The 27920-nt window shown below is 40.8% G+C and overlaps 2 protein-coding genes and 1 non-coding gene across 3 annotated transcripts; 2 read left to right on the top strand and 1 right to left on the bottom strand.

Annotated features, from left to right (window-relative positions):
• Positions 1-55: 55 nt before the first annotated feature.
• LOC126398047 (glycine--tRNA ligase) lies at positions 56-8643 on the bottom strand. The gene is made up of 17 exons (XM_050057214.1): positions 8485-8643; positions 7772-7873; positions 7582-7684; positions 7358-7499; positions 7156-7244; positions 5326-5402; positions 5053-5198; positions 4819-4968; positions 4578-4740; positions 4084-4248; positions 3888-3996; positions 2558-2702; positions 2380-2465; positions 2186-2295; positions 2012-2105; positions 528-718; positions 56-426 (listed from the first exon to the last, which is right to left on the bottom strand). The coding sequence occupies exons 1-17, from the start codon at positions 8527-8529 to the stop codon at positions 313-315; spliced, it is 2031 nt and encodes a 676-aa protein (XP_049913171.1). The 5' UTR covers positions 8530-8643; the 3' UTR covers positions 56-312.
• A 2284-nt stretch (positions 8644-10927) lies between these two features.
• Positions 10928-21751, top strand: LOC126397873 (glycine--tRNA ligase-like). The gene is made up of 17 exons (XM_050056906.1): positions 10928-11217; positions 11640-11741; positions 13123-13225; positions 13336-13477; positions 13816-13904; positions 16282-16358; positions 16451-16596; positions 16685-16834; positions 16951-17113; positions 17267-17431; positions 17514-17620; positions 17737-17883; positions 17978-18063; positions 18178-18287; positions 19054-19147; positions 19246-19436; positions 21238-21751. The coding sequence occupies exons 1-17, from the start codon at positions 10966-10968 to the stop codon at positions 21361-21363; spliced, it is 2250 nt and encodes a 749-aa protein (XP_049912863.1). The 5' UTR covers positions 10928-10965; the 3' UTR covers positions 21364-21751.
• On the top strand, positions 13601-13735 carry LOC126398170 (small nucleolar RNA SNORA84). The gene has a single exon (XR_007570743.1). It is a non-coding gene; the product is annotated as a small nucleolar RNA SNORA84 (small nucleolar RNA).
• Positions 21752-27920: the final 6169 nt, after the last annotated feature.

A 27920-nucleotide genomic window follows, 5' to 3' on the forward strand; every position in this document is an offset into this window, starting at 1 on the left:
AAGCAGTGACATGCAGCAGCTGAAAACACAAAGCAAACCCAAAAAAGGAAAAGAACGATGCAGTAAATGTTTATTATAAAAGTTAAAAAAAAACGTATTAAACTCAAGTCTGTAGCTGGCTGTATCTCTGTTTATTGCTTTCACAGTATCAGTGCTATGGATCCAAGAGAAATAGCTTTTTCCTGTATGTATACATATACAATTCATAAGGCTAATAAGCTTCCTGTATCATAGAATGACTTGGGGAAATGTCGAATCTTTATTCACAATGTGGTCCCTGTGCGTACAGTAGCTAGACGAGTCCTAGTTCAGCTACTCCTTCTTGCTGGTCTCTTGTCCTTCAAAGATGGGGTACTTTGTCTCCACCTCAGCCCACGTCAAGGTGCCGTTAGCCAGATCTCGAACAATCCCTGGCAACTCGGAGACCTGCAATATGATTTTATTTATTAGAAGAAAAAATCAGCAAATATGTGACCGTACACGGCCTTTACTTTTTAATTAAAGCTGCAGTTGTGGGATTGTTCTACCTCGGCCCTGATCTGCCTCATTGAGTCGCGGTCTCTCAGCGTGGCTGTGTGAGGCGTCTTGTTCACCGTGTCGAAGTCGATGGTGATTCCCAACGCCACTCCGATCTCATCGGACCGGGCGTAACGCCTGCCGATGGATCCTGATGAGTCGTCCACTTTGTGGGACACACCGTTTTTAGTCATCGCCTCAGCTTAAAGGAGAAAGAAGGAGACAGAGATTAGTCATCAGTTTGTAACCAAGTCACCAGAAAAAATGTTGGCATTGTATGTTTCGCAAACCATGGTTATGTTACATTGTACGTTATTATGTAGTGGATATGTCAAAACTTTACGTTTCAACAACGCTGTGGTTAACGTGGTTATGTTTAGGAATAAAAACCACTTGGTTATGTTTAGGAATAAAAACCACTTGGTTATGGTTAGGGGTTTGGGGTAAAAAACAATAGCTTTTTGTGGCACTATCCTGGCTGAAAACACAGCAATGTCTTGGTAAAAAAAAAATCGCTTTCCGTGGCACTATCCTGGCTGGAACTACAGCAATGTCTCGGTTAAAAACAATCGCTTTTTGTGGCACTGTCCTGGCAGGGAATACAGTGATGTCTCTGTAAAAAAACAACTGCTTTTCGTAGAACTAATCGGCAGGAAACGCAGCAATGTCTCGGTAAAAAACAACCACTTTTCGTGGCATCATCACTGGTGGAAAAACAGTGACATTTTGCTAAAAACACCCACATTTAGTAACTAAAAAGTTGCAGAAAATGCAGCAATGACCCACTAAAAAACTACATGTTTTGTTGTTTTTAGTCTCAAACAGAGGTCTGCACCTTGGCAGCAATCTCGCCTAAGTGCCACGCCATCCAATATCCCGTCCACTTGCAAATGACAAGTCAGCTCATACACCATGTCACTGTAGGTATGTTAATATGATACATATGTAACATATTCCTGATTTGCATAAAGAAACCCATCATGCCAACACTGTATTCTGGCGACTGGGCTGCAGTTTGAATTCTCAAGTTTCATAAGGATATATAGAAACACTTCTGGGAAATACCCTTGTTTGAGTTAGATGAGAAGATTGACACCACTCTTATTAAATATTTGTTATATAATATAAAGCTATAGGCTGCAGTCAGTTAGCTTGGCTTAGCTTAGCATAAAAACTGGATCCTTGAAAAAGTTATTGCACCTAGTCAGGAGGAATAGTCTGGCACACAACCTCACCATGCACGACGAGTTCATTAGTGCTCTTCAGAGGTGCTGGCAGGCAGATTTTGTTACAGACATAGCCAGGCTAGCTGTTTCCAGTCTTTATGCTAAGCTAAGCTAACAGGCTCCAGCTTCATATTTCCACCAGAATGCTGTAGATTTTCTCATCTAACCCCTGATATGAAAGCAAAAAGAGAGTATTTCCCAAAATGCCAAACTGTTTCTTTGAACTTCATAATACTGTATTGAAATCCTAAAGTTAGCATCACACGTACATAACTGCTGGACAAATGGCATAAACTCCTGGTTTTGGCTCAGAGGAAGGATGGAGCATTTGTATGGAGCCACAGTGGCAGGGAAGCTGAAATACTGTAGAAAGAAAGTCACTTTAATGAAACAATCACATGTTTCTGACTCAGATCTCATTCCTTGTTTTGAAGCATTCTTACCGTCCTCTGTTCATCCCCCTGCCGGATTCGGAACGAGTGCTCGAAGATGGAGTACATGATTCTGCCGATGCCAAAGGACGGCTCGATTACATTGGGAACAATCTCCTCCACTGTGGGAAAATAGAGACGGTTGTTTTCCCACATGAACAAACTCACTGTTCTGCTCTGAAGGCAGGTTCGGTGTCACTTCTTACCGTGCAGAGTTTTCTGGAACCTCTTCACACTGACCATGTCTTTAGTCAGTTTGAATGTCTTGTTGTTTGTCTCAACGTTGAACTCCCTACAAATATAAACATCACCAAATTAACTTTGAATGAATATGCACACATTCATGAATAAACCAAACAGTTTTTTTCTGCAGTCAGAAATTACCCTTTCTCATTGAGAATCTTCTCCTGATCAGTGATGTAGCATTCGTCACAGGCAGCCAGGTACTCCAGAACAGACTTGGCATCTTTCTTGTAGGCTGTTCCTATGGCGCCCTTATTGGGCTCGAACTGGACGACATTTACTACTTTGTGTGATGAAGTTAAGGAGCAAAACAGGAATCCGGTTTGCAAATAAAGAAACAAATCGGGGTCAATTACCTTAATAAGGCAGATAGAAACTCCAGGTAAAGATTGTAAGTAAACTTAAAGGTACAGTTCAACCAAAATCCTTCTCTCTAATGTACTAGAACTAGATGGCACTCGGCTTGTGGTGCTCAAAGTGGCCAAAGAAATACTTCTGAAAAACTCAACAGCAATGTCTCTTACCAGAAATCATGACCTGCTAACTCAAGATAATCCACAGACCTTGTTGTGACCAATTTCATTTAGGGACTATTTTCTTTCTTCTGAACTACACCTGTAAACCCTATCAGCGCGCAAAAGGAGCTCGTACTCATGCAGCAGTAGCTGCAAGCTTTCTTCTTCCTGTGGGTGTTAACTGCATATTTTTCAACACCTATTTGAAAAGCACAAGCAGAAATGTTGTTAAGAACATGTATTATTTAAAGATTCCCCTCTAGAATTATTTAATAAGACATAAAAATACAGAATAAATCATTTTAATTTCAAAAGTTAAACTTTTTTCTTTTCAGCAGAGGACTGTGAAAATAGCCTTTTAGTGTCATATCTGCACATATATAACCTTCTGAACAGTGAAGCTCAAACATCCAAATGTCATTTCAATAAGCAAAGCAAATTTTTAAGTGATGGGGCACTTTAAAGATCCAGGTATCAACATTGCTGACTACATTACTTTGCTGACCCCTGCTGGTAATATCAGAAAAGACACTGGAGTAAAATATGTAACATGGCCCACAAGAGTGCTTGTAGCATGCTAAAATATAAACTTTGAAGCAAACTGCATAGTCAAAAATGCCCCTTATCTCCACAAGGAGACACCAAGCTATGGTTCAGTATACTTGAGGTAGTACCTTCATCTTTAAATATAAAGGGCATGGACAAGGACTTTATCCTATTTGTCTCCAAACACCTTCAGCTTGATGGTTTGTAGGTGTTTGCTATGTGTCTTTTGAATTACCTTTAAAATAAGTAGCAGTTTCTTTCTATTGATTGGGATTATATATCTATATTTATCTATATCTATATATTTAATTTGCTAAATATTATTATGATGAGGTACCTGCTCCAGTTTGAATGTTAAATCCATAATACAGATTACAGTGAGGTTGTTAGACTGGACGAACAGAAGGATATGGGTTCTTTCAGGGGCTTCTCAGCCACTAGAGGAACCTTGGTGGCTCTGGAGTGACACGACAGGTCATAGCAGGAGCGGTCAGCACACCCCACGATCTCAATCCAGCCCTGAGAGAGGAAAACAAAAACTTGTCTTGACTTACGCTCACAAACCTCTTAACGTCTATACATGTGAATAAAGGAGAAAATATTTACATAGGAGGTTTTGGACTCGGCGTCCCAGCAGTCGCAGGCGTAGTGAGCCATCTCGTTCTCCATGTGCTGACGGAAGCGCACTTTATCTTTGGACAATCCTGCTTTGATTAGATAGAGATAGATTCTTCCGATGAAGTAACCCAACACTGAGTTGTTGATCACTCCCTGCAGCAGACACAAAAAAATTTTCATGATCATAGTCCGTCAACGATATGATTAGATTACAGCAATGGATCCTGCACAATTTTGCAGAAAAAACATTTCTGTGGCACACACTGTGACAATATTAAATGTATGGGAAACTTATGAAGTAACATTTAAAATCAAATCCTCTACTTGTTGCTATTTGAGCTTATATTTACTGGTTTATGATGTGTAATGGGGGTTATAACATTTGTTAGTGACCATCAGTAACTATGGCCACATGAGAGCAGGCATGATTTCAGCACTAAGAATAAACACACACTGTATAATAATAGTTTAAAGATTCCCACCTGCTCCACAGCGTCGCCCAGCCTCATGATCTGTGCAGACTGGCCACTCGTCTGAGCCTTGGAGGAGAACAACAGGATCTCCAGGTCGGCCACACTGGAGAATTTAGGGTGAATCTTCTCATTTGGGTCCACAAAGTGCTCAATCTCCGCCATGGTGAACTCTCTGCAAGCAAGAGAAGTTAACATCTCACTGTATAGTTGTTATAATATGCAGTTGGGTGATGTAGGAGTTTCTGACTACCTGACACGAATGAGTCCAGAGCGAGGTGAGATCTCGTTCCTGAAGGAGTTTCCGATCTGAGCGGCACCAAAGGGCAGTTTCCCCTGGTTGAACTCCAGTAAGCGTTTGAAGTTGAGGAACATTCCCTGAGCTGTTTCAGGCCTCAGGTAGCTGCAAGTTATTCAACATGACTTTAATACAAGGAGCAAATGTTTTTATCACTTGAGACAGATGATGTGATTTACTGATCAGTACCCGGGCATGTTCCCCCCTGGTCCGATGGACGTCTGAAACATCAGATTGAAGGAGACGGGAGGTGTGAGGTCATTTCCTGTGGAGGGAGACTTGACGTTGTACTTCACAAAGAGGTCGGCCAGCTCCTGCTGAGTGTAGTTGTCCATCTGGAACAGAGAGGGTTATTTTCTCAACCAGCAGATGTCAGTATAACTTCAGACTGTGTGTGTGTGGGTGTGTGTGTGTGTGTGTGTGTGTGTGTTTGTGTACAGTATGTGTTTGCCAAGCACCCACCTGAGTGATTACGTCCTCCATCTCGGTCACCTTCTCTGCTGAACATTTCTCATCAGACATCAGTTTTTTTAAGTGAGCTGTGAGGAAATACAACACCTCATTTAGCAGCTGGAAGTTATTCAGTCAAACACAGACTATAACAGAAGTTAATACACATTTTTAATCACTCAAGTCTATTATATTAGTTTGCTGGCCAGTAGCTTGGTTTTGTTCTTTGATATTATTTTTTGACACAAGGCTGAAATGGACAGGAAGCTCCCTGCTTGCAGAAACTTTTTTGTCTTTATCATGTTTTAAACTGTCCTCAGCTACACAGCTTTAAGTCTTGATTGTCATTTTGTCAATTTAACAAAGTATAAAGGTGCCAAAAACCTTAAATATGACAAAATGACAAGGCACCTTTAATATTTTTCAAAAAATTAATCACTCAAACTACTGCCAAAGAGCAGTTTAAGGTTGTAAATACTGTTTTGCCTTTAAAGGTCCAGTGTATGAGATTTAGTGACATCTACTGGTGAGGTTGCGTAACTAAAACCTTTCCTGTGTGCCAAGTGTGAAGGAGAACATGATGGCTGCAGAACACCAGCTTCCAGGAAGTGAACGCTGGCTCCTAAAATCAGTTTATATCAGTTTGTATTCTCCAGATCGACCTCTGAATATTTATTTGTTGTTTGCTGAATATTTATTGTTGTTATGTTATTATTTTTTCATTATTTAGTTATTTATTTTATGTTACTTTATTCCTTATCTCGTTGACTTTTTCAATCTGCTGTTATTTTCTTTATCTTTGCCTGTACGGTGACCTTGAGTGTCCTGAAAGGCGCATACAAATAAAATGTATTATTATTGATATTATTAACTACGGTGGCCGACATGAAAAAGCAAATGGCCCTATCTGGAGTTGGTATTTTATTTGTCTGTTCTGGGCTACCTTAGAAACAACATGGCTGACTCTGTGGAAGAGGACCTGCTCCGTATGTAGATACAAACGACTCATTCTAAGGTAACAAAAACACGAGTCTTAGTTTCAGATGAAAATTAACTAATGGAAAAATAGTAATTAATATTATATTCTATTTCTGCCAATAGACGGCCCTAAATCCCACACACTGGACCTTTAATATGCGCAATTACAGCCAAAAAAATGTAAGAAATAAAACTATAATACAGTCTGTTTACATAAAAAGTGATTTTATCCAAATTTGTTTTTGTGCCATTTTAATTGAGAGTCTACTGTATGTATGCCTTTAACATTTTAAACATGTCTTTATGGTGCAGACATAAATGAGAAACTGTGTTAAGGCTCCACATCAGCACTTTCAGCTGGTTCTCTCAGCCTGTCTCTACATGATGCCTGAATACAGTCACTATAAGTAAATCATGCTCAGTGTGCTCACAGATGAACAGACAGACCCCAGATTGAGGAGCACCTGAAAAACCAGTCGCTGAGGACATTTGAACTCCTGCTCCCCTCTGCCTGCAACTGCCCTGAGGATATTTAACCCAGTAAGGCAGGTCACAGCCTGTTCCTGTGGAGGATCTAAAACAGTATGGTAAAACTTAATCTGCAAAGAACTCAAAAGAATCATGAGGATCTTGCAGCAGGTTGGTTATTACTATATATTTTGACCATATAGTTATTCTAGTTCGTGACATGGAAGTTTCAGATGTATAAAGAGACAATGTTTGGCCTGCAGGTCATCCCTCTCTTTAAGGATGAAATCTGACACCTCGTTATGCAAGGAAAAACTGGAAAGCTCAGGGAGGACTGGACTAGGTGGGGCTCTTTTGAATCCTAAGAATGATGCAGTGGTGGTCGAACAAAGTCACCTTTAAGGAGGTGATCAGCGCGGTAGCATTCTCCTGTCTTGGCATCTTTCACCATGTAGTCAGCAAATTTATCCACATGTCCGGACGTCCTGCAAAGAGCCACGGTTTAAGGACAAATCAAACGCAAACTTTGCACTTTCTCAGCCAAGATAAACTGTTAAACTTCTGCTTTGTACATGTTTCGGAGTTTGTTGGCACCCACTTGAGGACAGGCTCAGGGGTCAGCATGGTGCAGTCGATCTCCAGGATCTGCTCCTCCTGGATGAAGTGCTGCCTCCACACCTGCAGGATGTTGTTCTTCAGGGCACAGCCCACGGGGCCGAAGTCGTACAGGCCGCTCACACCTAAGACACACAAACAAACACATGAAACACACACCTAGTTTTGGTTTTCCTTTCAGTTTTAACAATCAGTCTCATATTTTACCTCCATATATGGCAAAGGCCTGATCGTAGAAGAATCTCCTCTTTAAGGTGTCCTCCATCTTCACTCTGTCCACTGTGTCATCTTTGGGCTGCAGAGCTAACTCCTAGGAGTGAATACATTAAAATACAGTAAATATTCTATCACTGAAATAGAAAGTTGAAAGATTAACCAGCAGTTGTGAGACTCTGACCTTTGCTTCAAGAATCTTCTTCCTGGCTTTCAGCTCTGCGACAGCTTTGCTCAGCTCCTGTTCTGAGGCGCCTTTTTCCTTCAGCTGATGCACCAAGTCACCCTGCGGAAAATATCAAAGCTCTTACCAAAACTGTCACACGAAACATCACATTTATCTTGCAACTGTTTTCTATTTTATAGTTTATAAAAATCTAATCTTTCAGTTCATTCACATGGCCTGTATTTGTTTCTTTAAAATCTCTTTATGATCTATTATATATCTGTTACAAAGCCCCCACACATCTGGAGCAGCAGCAGTCAGCTATTTAAAGTTTCACTTTAGTTTTCATGCCATGAGGCTCCGTATGATTTCTACTCACTGAGGAACATTCAGTGTGAAACCTGTTGCAACAATGCAGCCAAACAACATGCAAATTTCAGATTGAAATTGTTTTAAATCTGTTTTCCATCTGATATTGACAGAGACAGTGGAACTATGTGCAGTCTGTTCATGCTGCTTAGGTGCTTAAAATAAAATCGTCTCTTTTTTCTGCACATAAAATCCATAAAATCATCATTTCATGAGCCAAACACTTAAAAATCCAGAAGCATATAACCGACTCTCCAATCAACACTTGTCAGATTAGTTGTCAGCAGTCGCAGCATGTTAGTAATTGGACATTATCCTGGTTGGGGTGTTTTGCAGGTGTGTAAACGGGCAGAATATCTCACCTGTTCCCTCACAGCCTCCCTTAAAGGCGCCAGTATTTCTTCCATCTTGACACGTATAGTAAAATCTCCCCGCAGCGCGCTCCTCCTGCAGCCAGCTGTGGACTCAACTGTTTCCAAACTTTCCTTCAGGGTTCCTCCAGGCTGAATGAAGACAGGGGGAGGTGCTTGTTTCTTTACAGTTCGACTGGTAAGTTGTGTTGTCTGAAACCAGGGCTTTCTGTTGCATCATCCAGGAAGACAAAACCTTTCAGTGGAGAGTGAAGCTTTATCAGCAGTTTGGATTTCATTGTTGGTACCCTTTTGACACCCTATTCCCCCCACTCCCAATTGTGCACACAACAGATAACATATGGCAGATTTATATTATGATTAAATAGCCAGTAATCTGATTACATGATTGAACACAAATGGGAATATGCAACATGTGAGCACAATATAAACTGAAATAATGAAGATATTAAAACTATATCTGACATCAGGCCCTCATACAATATTTAGTAGCCTAGTTATGCAAAAGCTACTGCCATCCAGGGGACCTGTTGCATCTTCCTCATTTTCTATTATTGCTCCACTGTTTGTAATAAAGCCTTAAAAAACATCTAAAATACATCTAAAACAGCCTATAAATATTCAGTATATTACCATACACGCACTAAACAAATCTGCATAGTCGCCCTTGCAGCCTTGAGCCAGTTCCCCACTTTGCCCTGTGACAGTTCAGCCTTGGCATTGAACTACAAGTCCAAATGTCCACAGTGGCTGTCCACCTGCACTGATAGGTAAAGGGAAAAAGGCTGCACTGATTTAATTCGGTGACCTTGCTCTCTACAGCAGGGCTCTGCAGATCTAGACTGTTTCAGCATGAGGAGGTGGTTTTGTGATTTGTCCCTGTGCCAAAGGGCTCCTTTAAAACTTCCCAGTAATGATGGACCATCTGGCGCCACCTAGTGGTTAAAACTAATAATTAACATTAAAGGGCTGCTGCTGTGTTGTGGTCTTAAAACTGCCTTTAAATCTCAACCAACACTGAGCAAAGTTGGATTCTTAATTTAAAAAAAAAATAGAGGATATATTTCCCTATCTGTTGAAAGCTAGCATATAAGTCAACACACGAGGCTACTCAAAAATGAAATAAAAGCTCCATTAAACATTTTTATTCAATGAAATGTCTATAAAATGTGTTTGTTGCAAATGTACTTGATATTAAAGACACAGGCACCTGAATTACATTAAATATTAAACTTAATTGCAACTAAATAGCTACCATAGCCTATATACAAAACATGCTATATACCATGTTTTAAAAACATTTGGACTATATTATGATATCATTTAACATAATACAATAAAACACAGAAAAATTAACATCACCACATTCAAATAAAATAAATATTGGCTATATAATTACACTGATTTTAAAAAGCTCTCACATCCTTTAACAATCAAACAAATAAACAACAGGTGTGAGTACTTTTTTATTATGCAAAGGTTTTGTACAGTCTTTGAGCATGAGCTGATGGATTTGTCCAAATCACAGAAATTAATACAGCACAATCACATTCTAACATAAAGTAACACCAAAACAATGACATCCAAAGACTAGCTGTATTAATACTTCAGTTTCCTGTCACTTACAGCCTAATGTGTTTGCTCATAGCTGCTTGGAAGCCCTTTTCAGCCAGCAAAATGAATAAATGAATAAATAAATGAAAGTTATGAATTATAAAATTAGAATCCCAGAGTCAATTAGAGTCCCAGTAAAATAATAGGTAAAATAATAAAATTAATTTTAAAAAAAATAAATAAATGAAAAATAATAATAAAATAAATTCTTGCATAAAATAAAATAGTAAAATTATATAAAGTAGAACAGGTAAAATGTTTCTACGATACAAAATAAAAAGTCTGGCTTAATGAAGTAATGAGATACTAAATCAGAATTAAAAGGAGCCCCAAAAGGTCATAATGGGAATTATTTTTCTAAAATATTTTTTTGTTCCCTTGCAATAACATTTAAATTCCACTTGCAAAGCCATGACCATGACCTTTAGGGGCCTCTGTAGAATAATGGAAAAATATATAAATTTAGATTTAAATTTTTTAGTCAGCATTATGAGAAAGCAAATCAGAATTTCTGGTGTGTAAATCAAAATTATTAGATGATGATGAGTCATAATTTTGACTAAAAGAGGTGGTTGGTTAAAAATGTGACTTGCGTAGTAGGCCTATGTTATAACCCTGACCATGGGCATGTTTATTATTGTCATTTAAAAAAATTTATTAATTTAATTTAATTTAATTTAATTCAATTTTGTCTTGTTTTGTTTTATTTTTTTATTTTATTTTTTACCGTGTTTGACGAATCTGCCGATACGTCACCAGTGCCTGTGCCGGTTGTAGTGAAAGTGCTTGTCTAAAGCGGAAGCTGCGTTTACTTGTTTCGAGAGATTTCATCATTCTCTTCTCGCATTACGGCGGTCCATGCTTCGGAGCGCAGCATCAGCACTGCTGAGGACCAGCACTGAGATTTCCGCCTTCTGCCCGGTGTCTTCGGTCCGGTTCGTTCGGCAGTCGCTCCGCTACCCGCCCCAAAACCGGCCGTTTTCAACCTCGGTCTGCCTGTGTAAGAAGAAGAAGAAGACAAGCCTGTGGCTGCAGCTGGCGGAAGGACAAACCATGGACGGCAACATTGAGGAGATTCTCGCCCCTTTGAGGGTAGCAGTCAAAGAGCAGGTAACAATTGTTATCTCATTATCTCCACTGATATGGGCCGAGTCGGTTTGTTTAGGCGTATATATCTTTTTATTGCCTCTGACTGGGTCACAGTCAGCATGCTAGCCTGCCAGGCTAACCGGCTAGCTTAACCGGCTCCTCTCTAAGCTGTCAATGAAAGAGGACAGCCATTGCTTGCTAGCTAACGCTAGCTGGCAGTCATGTCTGCGCCCTTTGCCACGTTTCAATGTGCTGCTGCTGCTGCTGTTGCAGACATTTGTGAGCAGGGTGGGGTTAACAGAAGAGACATGATAATGCTGCTACCAAAAAAAAACCACACTTAGCTGGTAGCTTTGTAACACTGCTCTTATTAAAGTTGAAGTGTAGCTGTAGCTGGATCTGGGTTTTCTTCATGCCAGTGATAAGCACTCTCTGTGTTTTAGGGGGACCTTGTGCGCCAGTTGAAGCAGGATGGAGCTCCTGATGTGGATGTCACTAAAGCTGTGGCTGAGCTGAAAGCAAGAAAGAGAACTCTGGAGGCCAAGGTGAGTGCAGCTCATATAACTGAATCTGGCTGAGCCTGTTCAGTGAATCACACACCTTATAAATACTCTGCCAGGCCTTATGTAGTCTGATATGGAAAACATGCATGAGAAATAGGATTGCAGGTGCATATTCGTCACTATACTTTTCATCTCCCAGGCTGCACAGCAAATATTAATATACTTTCATTATAACACAGGGAGCTTGCCAACACTGTTATTCATTTGTATCAATCCACCATGTTGACAAGCACACTGGGGAAAGGGTGCTGGCTCGGGATGCAGGATTTGACACCATTGCGGATTTGATTAGAGCAGTGGTTCACAACTCGGAGTTCCAGGGGGTTCCCAGAATTGGGGAACAGTTTATTTTCACTATGTAATTCACTATAGAAGGGAGACCAATGAGAGTTAGTCATAAGCGTGACAGTTCTGACCACATGTTTCACTTCCACCATGATTATCTGCTCAACTGTAGTTGATATAATTCTGGACTTAATCATATCTAACAACAAAAATCTTTTAGATGGAGGTCCCTGAAGGGAAATCTTATCAAATGGGGGTCTGTGACATATTGTGTATCAATGTAGGGGTCCTTAACACATGAAAGGTTGAGGATATCATGGAACAAACATGGAACTTATTCAAAAACTATATGTAACATGCACATGTACATGCTTGCAACTACATCTCACACTCTTCAGATACAGGGGGTACTGTTATACCATGTAAAATCACTTCGTATTGTGTGATCGAATATAGGTCACATAATGAGACTTGAGCCAGCTCCATTTGCTAAATAAAAACTGGGATATGTTATTTTAAAGCCCCAAAGGCCAGAAGTCTTGTATAATATTGTTTCTGAGGATCAAGAATGCTTTTCTGGGCTCAGATATTCCTAAATTTATCCTCAGACTCAACTCTGTCTTTGCCACACTTTGTATCTTGACAGTGTTATGACCTATGTGAGCCTGTACTCAATGAGGTTCCCTGTAGTGCTTTTGCTTGCTGATACAAATGTGTTTCTGTCCTCCTGATATCATGTCTTCTATGGGCGTTTAAAGAATTCTTGGTAATCTTTTATGTGTTTTTAATTGAGGATAATTTGAAACTGCTACCTGGACCTTCTTATAGTCAGCTGCAAAGTGGTGCTGTTCTGTGGGTTTTTGCATAAGGTGCAGGTGCATAAGGATTCCTCAGTGTTGAGCATGGAAACTGCCACTGTTGCAGCTTTTCATAGCCCGGTTGTTTGGGGAAAAGTTAAACATTTAAAACACTTATTTTAACATGTCTTGATAAGTCAGATGTTTTGTTTGTTGCCTTATTTTTCCTAGTACAGGGCAGCAAGATGTCAAGAATGATGTAAATATAATTTCCATTGCAGGAACTGTCACTACAACCCAAAGATGACATTGTTGACAGAACCAAGATGGAGGATACCCTCAAGAGGCGATTCTTCTACGACCAGGCCTTTGCAATCTATGGAGGTGAGACTTGGAAAGCTAATGTTCGGAGAGTAAAGCTTTCGGGCGGTGCGTAAAAATCACCGTGCACGTGGTCTTTAAGGATTCTGTTACCATGCAGTAATGCTCCTCAGGTGTGAGCGGCCTGTACGACTTCGGCCCCGTGGGCTGTGCCCTGAAGAACAACATCCTGCAGGCCTGGAGGCAGCACTTCATCCAGGAGGAGCAGATCCTGGAGATCGACTGCACCATGCTGACCCCCGAGCCTGTACTCAAGTGGGTGTCCATTAATGCTTTTGATGTCTGTTATTGCTGTTTGATATTTATGTATCTTGTCTCGTATGGGTGTTAAACAGTATTTTGTTTTGAATGTTAATGTTTGAAACTACAGAACAGAGTGCCTCGTGGTTCCTAGAGTCAGCTCCAAAGTGCTGATCCGTGGGTTTTTGTAAACAGGCACATATTGATTCTGCGATTTTATGCATGGAAGCCGCCGCTGTTGCAGCCTTCCATAGCCCGGTTGCAGATACATGGATTGAATTAAATTGAATATTAACAACTTTTCTTTTAACAAATCTTTATAATTCAGGTGTTTTCTTTGTTCCCTCATTCAGGACGTCAGGACATGTGGATAAATTTGCTGACTACATGGTGAAAGATGTCAAGAATGGCGAGTGCTTCAGGGCAGACCACCTCCTCAAAGGTAAGCCTTTTGCACATCCGCCTCTGTGTCTGAGTATATTTAGAGACTTGGCTCCCACCATAGTGCAAACTAAAGATTAGTCATCCTTAAAACAACCCCGGCAGATCTTCGCAAGTTTTCCCTGTGTATTATTCAAGGGATTCTGCGGAGGGTGGGATGGACGCCGTCCAAACTTGTGTAGTCAGCAGCTGCTGCTGGTTGGCCAAGCTCTGAGTATCACTGTTGTGCCTGAGGGAGAGTGGAAGTGGCTGGACCAGCAGAAATCACACAGGGCTTTCAGAGCAGTGCGAGCTGCGAGGATGACACAGACTGGAGCTGTGCCAAAAGGCCAGCGGAGGAAAAATGAGATATAGGAAGAACATGTTCGTTCCTGTAAGACTGGGAGGCTAATTGGCTCAGCTGCCAGAAAGAGATGACATATTGAAAGTTGAAAATGTTATGTAATGAAAATATGTCAAGTCATGTTAAGTTTTATCTAAGATATCTCAAACCTACTTCAAAACAACGTGCATGTGATCTCACTAATTAGTTTGAGCTCATTTTCACACTATAGGTAGAATATAAATGCATGAAAACAAAGGTTCATTTTTAAAAAAAAAAAAATTCTTATGAAGGGAAACTTTTGTATTTTTCAGTCTGGACCATATTTTTTCGTGTTTTTGTGTCAACAATTTTTGAAACTGGTCCAGTATTAAGCGAGATGCCGGCAGCCATGAAACAGACTGCAGTGTAATCCTTCAAAGCAATTATCCACCCTCAGTTTATGTTCACTAGAAGTGCTTGTTTTTGCCTTCTGTTGTCAGGGTACTGGAGTTTCTGACTGCTGTACTATACCTTGAAAAATATTTATATTCAGTACCATTTTTGATAACACAGAACAATTGGCATTGAGGGCATACCTATTAATGTTGTTTTTATTAAAAGATAAATATAGCAAGGCTATAAGATGACACAATGACTTTTCTTGGTTAGTGGAGAACAGCAGAATGACTGTAGTAAACATTAAGAACTAAAAACCTTTTACATAAATAAAAACAATATTCTTACTGTGGTGGTGCACAAGTCTAAAAGCCTCCTGGATCATAATACATTGAATGCAAAAAAAGAGCAAGTAAAAAACAAAACTGTGACACAAAAGCCCCATATTCAAGTGGAATGACAAGAAGACAGCACTGTGAGTGAGTGACAGGAAGTGAGGTTGGCGAGGAGAGAAGAAAGATTGAGAAAGTAGTATTGACACTCCAGAAAATGAGTGTTGAAACCATTTGACATATTTGGAATCAATATGCATTGATAAATCGATATTTTTGAAACACTATTTGCCAATAACAGGCTCAGATTGTTGTTATAAGGGTCTGACAAAGAAATTAAACTTTTTTTTCCTGACCTTTTGCTGGTCTGTTTGTTATCAAAGTTTCAAAGGAGAATGCTCACTCTGAAATCTCCAAGAGGTAACTTGTTGCTGGAAGACAATGGTGGAGATGTGAATGAGAGAAGAGTGGCAAGAAGAGTTTGTTGTGTTAAAGTAAGAGGTAGAATATTTCGAATATCATGGTTGAATATTTAGTGTGGAGGCCTTTGGATTCAATGGCTGCCCACAAGACTTCAGAACAAGACTTCCCCTTGAGCAAAACTTTGTTTGATACAATAACAAACAGACCGGATCAAGCGAAAGATAAAGGAAAACATTTTAATTCTTTGCAGTATCTCATTTTTAATGTTATCAGGCACTTATAATAACAATCTGAGCCTGTCAGTGGCAAAAACAAGCACTTTAAATGGATGTAAATTGACAGTCCACAGCTGCCCCAAAGGTTTACATTGCAGCCTGTTATGCTGCTGCCCGCTGCAACACTCTCGCTCAGTACTGGACCAATGTCAGAATTTTTTGTCCCTGTTAGTCACTCAGACACAATCATGGGAAAAGAGGGTCCAGGGCCCTGTTTCAGAAAGCAGGCTCAACGAACTCTGAGCCTAATCCGGATCTCCGAGTTGATTGAGTCTGAGCTGAGGAAACTCTGATTTCCAGAACAGCTGATCAGATTTACCTCAATCAGAGTGCATATGAGTTAAAAGCTGAGCCACTTATTTCACCCCAGCTGAACTGGAGATTTTAATGACCACGTATGTGACTTGCCAGCCAGCAGGTTTGCTTCACAGAGTTTGTTGCCATAGTAACTGGCTCGGGGTTACACTGAACTGGCTTTGTGAAACGGAAAATTCAGAGTTTCCCTCATCTCAGGCTGAACATACTCAGAGTTTTCACTAATCCTGCTTTCTGAAATAGGGCCCAGGTTTAAAAATACTGATGTTTCCCTTTTAAGTGTTGTCACACCTGTTTGTGAAAGCATTGTTTTTAACTTCCTGTGTCCTACAGCTCATCTCCAGAAGCTGATGTCTGATAAGAAGTGTACAGCGGAGAAGAAGGCTGAGATGGAGGACGTCATCGTTCGGGTAAGTGCGACAGGGATGGAGTGCTCTTTTGAGGGATTAAAGTGTAAAAGCTCTTTCTGACAGGGTTTTAAATGATTCACTATTGTTTTCAGTTGGACAACTACACCCAGCAAGAGCTGACCGATCTGTTTGTGAAGTACAACGTTAAGTCGCCCACCACAGGAAATGACCTCGCACCTCCCGTCTCCTTCAACCTGATGTTTCAGACGTCCATCGGACCAGGGGGGAACATGCCGGGGTAAAATGAAACATCATACTGCACAGAATTTTTCCTTGATGTCACATTTGTGTCATTGCCAAGTGATTGATTTGATTTAAACTTGCAGCTATCTGAGGCCTGAAACCGCTCAGGGAATCTTCCTCAACTTCAAGCGTCTATTGGAGTTCAACCAGGGAAAACTGCCCTTTGCTGCTGCTCAAATAGGAAACTCCTTCAGGAACGAAATCTCTCCTCGCTCTGGACTCATTCGTGTTAGGTAAGAGACACCCGCCGTGTCACCTTTTGTTCTCACGTGTGTTTCTGTGTCTGTACTTGTCGAGATGTGACTCACGACACTAAACAGGATTATAATCGCTGCACATTTCCACGCAGAGAGTTCACCATGGCTGAGATTGAGCACTTTGTGGACCCAAATGAAAAGGTCCACCCTAAATTCTCCAGTGTAGCCGACCTGGGCATCACGTTATACTCCTCCAAGGCTCAGACGAGTGGCCAGTCTGCACAAGTTATGAGACTGGGCGACGCTGTGGAGCAGGTGGGAATCACTATATGTCGCATTTATCTTGCAAGTGTACTCTTCTTCAACATTTTGGTTACTTCCTGGATTTTTCCCGCACTGAAATTCTGACCAATCAAGAGCAGCTTTCTTGCACACAGCACACTCACTGATTCTTCTGTCTCATTTAAGGGAGTGATCAATAACTCCGTCCTGGGATATTTCATCGGGAGGATCTACCTCTACCTTACTAAAGTTGGTATTGCCAAAGACAAGCTGCGTTTCCGACAGCACATGGACAACGAGATGGCTCACTACGCCTGTGACTGCTGGGACGCCGAAGCCAAAACCTCCTACGTACGTTCCATTGCAGTGTTTCCTTACAGCTCATCAGGGAGTGCATGTACTTTTGCTCAAAGTAAATGTTTGTCCCTTGCAGGGCTGGATTGAAATCGTGGGATGTGCAGACCGGTCTTGTTTTGATCTGCAGTGCCATGCGCGAGCTACAAAGGTCCCTTTGGTCGCTGAAAAGCCTCTGAAAGAACCCATATCCTTAAACTGCAGCAGCACTGAACACTGCAAAAGAAAATATTTGTTCCATCAAACAACAAAGAGCATTTTAAGCACATGGACGCTCTGTTATTCTCTTTAACTTCTCCACACAAAGTTGTAAATGTCGTCCAGTTCGAGCCCAACAAAGGAGCCATTGGGAAGGCGTACAAGAAGGATGCTAAGATAGTCATGGAGTATCTGGCTGTGTGTGACGAGTGCTTCATCACAGACCAGGAGCAGCTGCTTAATGAGACTGGGTGAGTGCAGTCGCACAGTTCATGTGGGCGCCTGATGAAAGGTTGTGGCTTTGTCACTTGCAGCTCAGTCAGTGTCTTTATTTTAACTCCACAGAGAGTTCACCATCGAGTCAGAAGGCAAGACCTTTAAACTCACAAAGGACATGGTCGGGGTGAAGCGATTCCAGAAGACTCTGCATGGTGAGATTGATTTATTTCACTGTAAATACATCCTCCTAAAGATAATGTCAGGATACTTGGGACGACATATTCTATAACTAACACACATTTTCTGTCTGTCTCTGTTGCCCACAGTGGAGGAAGTTGTCCCCAATGTAATCGAGCCCTCCTTTGGCATCGGTAGGATCATGTACACCATCTTTGAGCACACATTCCAAGTCAGAGAAGGTGATGAACAAAGAACGGTGAGTCTGGATGAACAACATGAGGATTTTATCTGTTAAACAGCACATAATTTCTGTTTAAAATGTCATCTAGCATTGTTAAATATGCTGTCCAGGCTGTCTGCAGGTCCTTTAAATGCCTTTACATGTCTTAAATTCCATTTTATATATATAAGGCCCTGTCACTGAACCTATCACTGAACCCACTACTTTACTTTATACTTCATATTTGCAAAATGTACATTAATCTAACTCACTCCAATAAACATATTCCTACTTAAAACCTACCTCTGCACTGGACCACATATACATTACTGCATTATATTACTTACCTGCAAAGCTTGAATAAGAAAAACATGATTTATCCAAAAATCTGTTTTCTAAGTTTGGTTAAAAATGATTTTGAAAAGGGCTCAAAAAGCTTTATATATCCAAGTGTCTGATACCTGTAAACACCCTGCACAGAGAGTGTTGTTGTGCTCCTGCGTTCTTGCTGATTATTTACTGTTAATTTGTCCTTACAATTCATTAAACCATTCTAATTTTGCAATATGTAATAGCCTATCAGTAATGGATTTTAGATTTAAACAGAGTTTTCTTAAGCAGGTTTGCAAGTTAGACATTAGGGACGAATTTAACACTTCAAACATCACATGGCAGCAGCTGCCCGCAGTGAAAGCCCTACCAAGCTGCCAAAAATTACTGTTTTATGATGTAATGATTGTTTCTGTGATTGATTTTCTTTTAATCATTTCATTATTGCAATGTTTGCTTTCCTCCTCTGCAGTACTTTAGCTTCCCCGCTACTGTAGCTCCATACAAATGTTCCGTCCTGCCTCTGAGTCAAAACCAGGAATTCATGCCCTTCGTGAGGGAGCTATGTGAGTGCCCACATAATGATAATGTAGATCTTCTATTTTGAGTCTGTGAGGTCTGCTGTCCTGGTTAACGCTTCTTTTTCTCTCTTTCTCCCTCTCAGCTGACGCGCTGACCAAGAACGGTGTGTCTCACAAGGTGGACGACTCTGCGGGATCCATCGGGAGGCGTTACGCCAGGACCGACGAGATCGGAGTGGCGTTTGGCATCACCATCGACTTCGACACAGTGAACAAGACGCCTCACACAGCCACGCTGCGAGACCGCGACTCGATGAGGCAGATCAGGGCCGAGGTACAGCACAGATTCCCTTGTTTTTTTATGCTTTCTGATCATTGTACATGAGACACGCTTCCCAAAATTGATTGTTCTTTGTAGCTTTTCACTACAGACTGTCACTATGTAAAGCTCAGCTTGATGGCACAGATGCACTTAAATCAATACAGCTGTTTACACAGCAACCAGAACTGCTCATGTTTCACTCTGGCTTCATGCGCATAACCACAACCTGAAGCCTCATTTTAGGTTTCAAATTTCTTCAGTTTTTTACATGTGTAACTGCAATTATTGTGTTTTGTGTTTGTGGCTGCTTGTGTGCATCTTTATGTTACACATCAAGTGTAGACAAGGTGCACTGTGCCCATAACTTTTTTCCTCTGTCTGTATGGTGCGTTCAGTTTGTGTCACGGGTGTGGAATGACGAAGTATTGCACAATGTAGCCATTGTTTGTTGTCCTTTTAAAGGGACAGTTCACCCCAAATCAAAAAAAAAAAACAGCAATGTCTCTTTCCAGAAATCATGACCTGATTACTCAAGATAATCCACAGACCTTGTTGTGAGCAGTTTCATGTAGGATATTTTCTTTCTACGAACTACACCTGCTGACCATATCACTGCACAGAAGGAAGCATGCATCTACCTTCCTGAAATTTCACCAGGGTATACAGTAAGACAAGACCCCACCACTGATCAACAAGCTCTCTTAGGTTTTTCGAACTAAAAATTACACAACGCAAACTCAAAGATGTTCACAAAAGTAATATTCTCACATCTGTTCTCCTTATGAAACAGAGAAATACAACTGTATACCTTTTTTAATTCTCATTTTTTTGGAGACTTAACTGCCTCGTTAACTCACACTGCATTCAGACTCAACAGAAACAAAATAAAACTCATTCATACGGTCTTGGTTACTCCTGTTACTCATCCAGTTAGTTAGTCCACTCTGGTTTGGGCGAATAAAACCCCTAATTCACTGAGTTAGATGCAGAAAACATGCTCACTCTCTCTTAGTCGTTCCTGGCCGGCTGTTTACAGTCCTGTGTGCCGGATGGGTGCCATAAAACAAACAAACAAACAAGAAGTGCTGTGACATTCAAGCAGCCTGTGTGACCCGGGCATCCATCCTCCACCACTCTGTGTAATGATGTCTTTTAGCTCAGCTGCCTGTTCATGAGTAGAGACTGGAGACTCTGGTGACCTCTGGTGGCACGTACTGCACACTGCATACAATAAGTTTAATAAAAGAGGAACGCCTGTATTTTTGACGGTATCGACAATGATACCGTGAGGATTACTTAATACCCCGGTATGCCGTGATACCACCTACGCCTAGTGGAGGTCGTCAGTGTTTAAATCTACTCTTGTCCATGAGTAGATGCACGCTTCCTTTTGGTTGGTGTTGTAAGTTAAATGAAAAATAGTTCCTACATGAAACTGCTCACAACAAGGTCTGTGGATTATTTTGAGTAACCTGGTCATGATTTCTGGAAAGAGACATTGCTGTTGAGTTTTTCACGTGTTTTGATGGTGCTCTGAGCACCACAAGCCGAGTGCCATCTAGTTCCATTATATTCAAGTGAAGGCAGACATCTCTACGGCCGATATCTCCAACACTCTGCACCTCACACCAAAAGTATCTATACTAATAAATAGCACTACAGCTATGAGGGAAAATATGTATTTTTGGATTATTTGTGTTGAACTGTCCCTTTAACGCACGCCCCAGAAGTGTTCATTAAACACAGCAGCATTTCAGCTGTACTTACACACACCATTTAAGACGATCAATGAAACCTCTGTGTCTCTCCTCAGGTCAGCGAGTTACCTGTGATTATTCGGGATATGGCTAACGGCACATTGACCTGGGCAGAAGTGGAGACCAAGTACCCCATCTTTGAAGGACAGGAGACCAGCAAGAAGGACACAGTCGAAGAATAAAACTCACTTGTCTGCCAGTCACTCCATGAAAACCCACGGACTTGTTGCATATGCATCACCAGGAAGAATATTGCAACTGTATTGTGATAAGCTACAGTGGTGCACCGAGCCCCCCCCCCCTCCCCCCCTCCGGTGCTCCACGCCACTGCAATCACTAAATTGTCTTGTATTCATCATATCTAACAGTTGTGGAAAGCTTGCACAGGACTGTTGTTTCTCCAACGAGCAACATTTCATCCATGTATGACCACGTCAATATGTTTTAAAAGGGAGAAAATGTAATCAGGTTGTTGTCGTCAGTGGAAGGAGGCTTCCACCATTCCAGTTTTCAGGCAGATTGGATTGAGATATTTAACAATTTCAATAAAAACAACCAGCACTTACTGGACACGGGCGTACAGCTGTGATGTTTTCTGTCACGTTTTCAAAGCTTCTAAAATGGTGCAAACTCAAAAAAACACCTTCTGTCAGCTGTCACTCTGCATTGATCTGATTGGCTTTTCTACAGTTTTAATTTCTTAATCGAAGCAGCTCCGGCTCAGAACTATGTAGTAGCCTTTCTGTTCAGCTTCCTCCAAACATTCGTCTTAAGTAGCTTCTCCAACTCTAGTGAGGAATAAAAGATGACGCACATTTGCTCAGCTCCTCTTTGTTCCTCCAGAGTCTCAGGATGGTGGATTTGAAGCAGAACACGAAAGCAGGAAAGCAGATTTAACACAAACGTCACGTAAACCCTCAGATATCACTGAATCCCCACCACATAATCTATCCTGTGATAGCTGCGCCGCCTCACTCCTTCACCAGAACTGCCTCTCTGTGAAGACAAGGAGTCGATCATTCCTCCCATGAGATAAATCCCAGACACTCCACGTGTCCCCAGGGCTCAAATCTCATCATCTCAGCCTTATTAAAAGCTGTCCTGATTATACAGACAAATGACAAGATGTGACCTTTACTGTTTCGATCACTCTTAATACCGCTCATTGATAGAAAGATTTACTGACATTTGATTTATGACGGCTGGTTTCTCAAGATCTTCTCAGGCAGCTCTTGCTCTGCAGAAATGAGCATGTCTGAGTGTGTTTGTGTGCTGCTTGACAGTCAACGGCTTTGAGCTCAGGGGGTCAGGGTGGAGTGTTGACTCGATCGGTTTCACTCGTGGCAAGTTCTTGATCCAACGGGCCTTTCTCACATCAGACATTTTGACTAGTCACGGTAGGAAAAACACAGGTGTCCCAGTGAGTTGTGAGACCATGCACATTATCGAGACCCTGAAACTGAGGCAGCTAAATGTAATTCTGGCATCATTAGTTTTATTATTTGCACTGGGGAAGTGTCACTACCACTTTCTGAAATGGCTGACTTTGTCCCCATCGCTTTTTAAACGTATAATTTGTTAAAAATGTTCAGAAAGATGGCTTACACCAAGAGACGTTGAGTAACAAAAGAGAACATTTTGAGAAAGTTGCACAATATAAAAAAACATACAGTGCAAAGTAAATATAGGAGAAACAAGTGTGCACTGTCCAAAAGTAGTAACATAAGCTCCCTTAGGCTACTGATTTTAAAATGACCCAAAAACACGCACTGATCAGTACCTTTTAACTACCTTGACACAGTTTCTTCTTGTCCAAGTTTTCCATTCTCTTTCTGTGAGCATGACAACACATATGAGCTATAAAAGTCCAAGGGTTTATAAACTGAATGTTTAAAAAGGTTACTTCCCCCCGAAAAAGAGGATGGAAGAGTAACTCAGGCCTACGTGAGTGCTGACTCAGCAGAGATAACTATAAATGAGAAAAGTTGATCTACAGGAGGATAAATATGTGAAAGCAACACAAAATGGCTGACAGCTTTACTGCATTACATTCTATAATGATTTAGTTGTCACCTGCCACGTGAATTTTGTGTTTTCCAAGACATTTCCACCAGAAACTGACCCATACCACTATATACCAAAATACAAATTGCCAGGATGTTCTACTATATCTGGTCTGATTTTGCAGTTTGCAAGCATGCATGCTTTTCTGGGTATTCCGACCCACAATCTTCTGCACGGTGATCTATACTTCCCGTCAACTGAGCTGCAAAAAAATGACAGCTTCACAGCTCATCAACAGCTGTCAGAAGTCGCAATGACGGATGACAGCGCATCCAAGTAACTGATCACCAGTCCAATACTAACAATCAGAATACTGATTGTTTAAGTGAGCTAATAATCATACATATTACACACAACAAGGACATAACTATAAAAATAACAATGACAGAGAAAGGCAGATGTAATTTCACTGTTGCAAATACATTAGAATTTACAGTATGTATGAGAAAGTAGGATGTCCCGATTGTGCAACAGTACATCATTTTAAGGGCAGCTGCAGTACCTAGTAAAAGTTAAAAGAAAAAGTATGCAATCTGGAACGCACCCTAAACCTACTACACCCTTGATAGCAGCCTAGGCTCATGGATGGATTACTAAATTGGCCTACAAGGCACAGGCCCATGGGCTCAAAATATCAGGGGGTGCTTTGCCTGGAAACTGTTGCTCAGGTTAACATACCAACCAGGAAGTGACTCAAAATGACCACAAAGGGACACAAATTGTCCACACACAAAATTACAACAGAGACGAGGAATCCCCAAAAAGATACAGAACAATAGAAAAAGAGGAAAAACCACCACAAAGTCTGTGTGTCTTCCTTCCATGTAGGAAAGATGGTGGGGCCTTTTGCATATCTGTGCCCAGGGGCCCGTAATCTGCACATGCATGCCCTTTTGACGTGCCATTTTGCCTGACCCGCTGTAATTATCCTCTCCAGCCTCATGCCAATCCCCTCATTACATTGCCCAAAACTGCATATGTTAAAGACTGTCATCAGGGCCATATGTCCAAGTGTCTGTCCTACTGTGACATGTCAAAATGTCCAAAATCTGGCTACACATGCAGATTTCCTGATTGTTTATTTTATTGTAAAGGTGCTTGGATTTAGAAATGCTATACTTGGGGCGTCGGTGGCTTAGTGGTAGAGCAGGCGCCCCATGTACAAGGCTGTTGCCGCAGCGGCCCGGGTTCGAATCCAGCCTGTGGCCCTCTGCTGCATGTCATCCCCTCTCTCTCCCCCCTTCACACTTACCTGTCCTGTCCATTAAAGGCAAAATGGCCCAAAAAATATCTTAAAGAAAAAAAGAAATGCTATGCTCTTTGTCACAACCAGCCAAAAACAGATCACCAGTCAGCCTCTGTTTGAAGCAGCGTCATGGTGATGACATTAGGAGTTGAATTTTGGTTTATTTCATTGTGATTATGAATGCATATATTGAGAAAGGGATTTAATACACAGCATACATAATCTTTTTAAATGCATCCACGATACAAAGAACGTTCAAAATAGCTTCATAGCATCTGCTCCACAAGGTGGCACTACAGGCAAACTAATGACTGATCATTCGATGTTTATAGAGATGCAAATCCTACAGCCACAAACATCCAGTTACAGCGTTTTATTAATCATTTTGCACATCTTTGTCTCTTATTTTGAACATTAAATGGCTATTTTGACAATAAATTGATAGTTGGGCATATGTGTTTAATCTGTAAAAGATCTAAAGTCTATTAGGAGATATGTACCATCAAGATATCAGCCTGCTGAGGGGAAAAATAAGTGCTTTTTTTATTTTTTGTCTTTTTTTTAATAATATTTTATTGTTTCCGTCCTTTTATTTGTGTCCAAGCTTCTTTAAACTACAATTCCAGGAACTAAAGTGGTGTAATCATGTAACAGTTCCTAGGTTGGATATAGTCTATAACATTCACAACAAACATCATGTAATCACAAAATAGGATTTTTTCTGCTCAAAACACACACACACTTTTATTGCAATAAATTGCTCTATATTGAAGGCCGTCTGGACTGAAGACTGTCTTCCATTCCTGCATTGAGCTGTTGCCCTGCACAAGATTCACCCTGTCATTGTTTATGTGGGGTGGACCTCGAAGGCTCGACATCTTGAGGAAACGACGTGAAAAGAGGCCCATGCAGAGAGGGGATTATGCGATTCCAACTCCTTACTGAACTACACCCACGTTCATAAAACATTCAAGGACCCCGCAGTCTGACAGCACACCAGATGTACTTGAAGGCGGTGAAAAAGATCATCTGTGTCCTATCAAAGTTGATATCAAGACCACATTCGCTTTAATTATTCATCAACAGAAATACGTTGTTGGAGGGAAAGAGAAATGTCAGAGGCCAACAATGTTTGATGTCAGTGATCAAGAAGTGAAAACTCCAGTGTTTAGCCTCATGTCTTCATGGTAGTTATTCCTTCATTATGTGTGGGTTTTCCTTCATCCCTTTGACACTCACCACTCCCTTTACCAACAAGAGGGTGAGGAAGTGTTTGTGCCCTGCAGCTGTGATTTTTCAAAGAGCGATTATCTGTGTCCCCAATAAGCTCTTAAGTGCTGCGCTCAGTCTAACATCCAGATGACAACCGCACAAACTGCTCATTCTGAACTGTTATTGCCTTCGACTTTAGAGGTTCATTAAACTGATTTTTTAGAATATATAATAAACCCTGATACAACATTCTGCATGCAAGAGATCAACCAACTGAGAGAATGAACAGCTTCATCTAATATTTATATGATGAACCAGAAAACAGAATAAATTCATTGTGCTAAAATGCAATAATAAGTCATTCTTTATAAAGGGTTGTAACCATGGACACAGATATATATATTAATGCATGGCCCTGTGCTTTATAGATCAGTTATAAACCACTAATAAGAACAACTTCATGTGCCAGGACACTTTTCTCTTTTAAACATACAGTAATTAATTTTAGCCACAAGGGAGCAGTGAAAACAAGCTGTTAACACTAAACTGACATATTAACGTTTATACTGATATGGCTAACTTGTTAGCAAACATTTATTTGGAGTCCAGTTTTTGGCCATCTGATGAACGTTAAGTCCACTCACCTTCCTGTTAGCTCTGTTTTGGTCTCCTCCATCTACTGAGGGAAATATCCGACTCTTTAGCACCTGAATGCTTTACCATGGTCACCAGATAGTAGCAAAATTTGTGTGCCTTTTTTGGGGGGGCCTGCTATAGCCGAAGACTGTGGAAGCCTATTTCCAACAGTGTTTCATCAAGAACGAAAAGTCAGAGGTTTGAAGACGATCAGATACTGTTGTAATTCCAACCATAAACGATGCCAACTAGTGATTCGACAGCGTTACTCCCATGACCCACTGGGCAGCGTCCGGGAAACCAAAGTCTTTGGGTCCCAGGGGGAGTATGGTTGCAAAGCTGAACTTAAAGGAACTGACGGAAGGGCACCACCAGGAGTGGAGCCTGCAGCATAATTTGACCCAACACGGGAAACCTCACCCAGCCTGGACACAGAAAAGATCGACAGATTGATAGCTCTTTGTCGATTCTGTGAGTGGTGGTGCATGGCCGTTCTTAGTTGGTGGAGTGATTTGTCTGGTTCATTCCGATAATTCCAAGAGTGTCATGAAAACAAAAGATCTTGTAAGTCATAGTAACAAACTTTCTCAGAATAATGACTCATCTCAAAATGACGACTTAGTTTCTTAAAATAATGACTTACTTATCTCAAAATGATGACTTGGTATTGTTCTCATTAGTTTGAGATGTTGAGCAATATTTTGAGAAAGCTCTCGTTATTTTGAGACATTAAATCATTTTGACATATTAAGTCATTATTTTGAGAGGGTTTCTCATTATAATGACTTACAGGATTTCATCGCACTGGCTGAAATGGGCTTCCATGGCACAGGGCTAAAAGACTTAAAGTGAAATTGAGTGTCAGAAATCTAAAACAATGAGCCAAAAGACGCATAAAAAGCCGAGTGATAATTCTCTGTTGGGTTGTTACTATGAACAACACCCTTTACATACAAATTGTTAATGTAAAAATATTAGCTGTAGGCTATCGGTGCTTTAAAGGTCCAGTGTGAAGGCTGTAGGGGCATCTATGGGCAGAAACAGTATGTAAAATTCATAATGTTTTCTTTAAATTATAATTGCCTGAAAATGAGAATTGTTATGTTTTTGTTTTCGCTAGATTGAGCAGGTTTTTCTCAATGGACTCAGCCATTTTGTTCTACAGTAGTCCAGAATGGACAAACCAAACACTGGCTCTAGAAAGGGGCATTCATGTTTGCACATCGGCTACTGCAGTTCTCCTACATGCTTGGCACAGGGGAGAAGTTTCAGTTCTGCAGCCTCACCACTAGATGGCACTAAATCCTACACACTGGACCTTTAAATTCAGAGAATGTGAACACAGATCAATTTATTAGCAACTTATAGCAGGCATAAGTGCACACTTGGTGGATATATATTAGAATATCAATATGTATAACTCCATTATTACAAAAAAGAAAGGCTAAACATCACGCAGAGGAATTTTCCATTATTCAGCAACCCAAAAGTTAATAAGTGGCTTAAAACTGATCTGTAAAGCACTAGCTAATTATTTATTAAGCAATGATAAAGCCATTAGCTACAACTTTATAAAAGGCG

The sequence above is a fragment of the Epinephelus moara genome, chromosome 11 (genome assembly GCF_006386435.1).
Source record: "Epinephelus moara isolate mb chromosome 11, YSFRI_EMoa_1.0, whole genome shotgun sequence".
Taxonomy (NCBI): Eukaryota; Metazoa; Chordata; class Actinopteri; order Perciformes; family Serranidae; genus Epinephelus; species Epinephelus moara.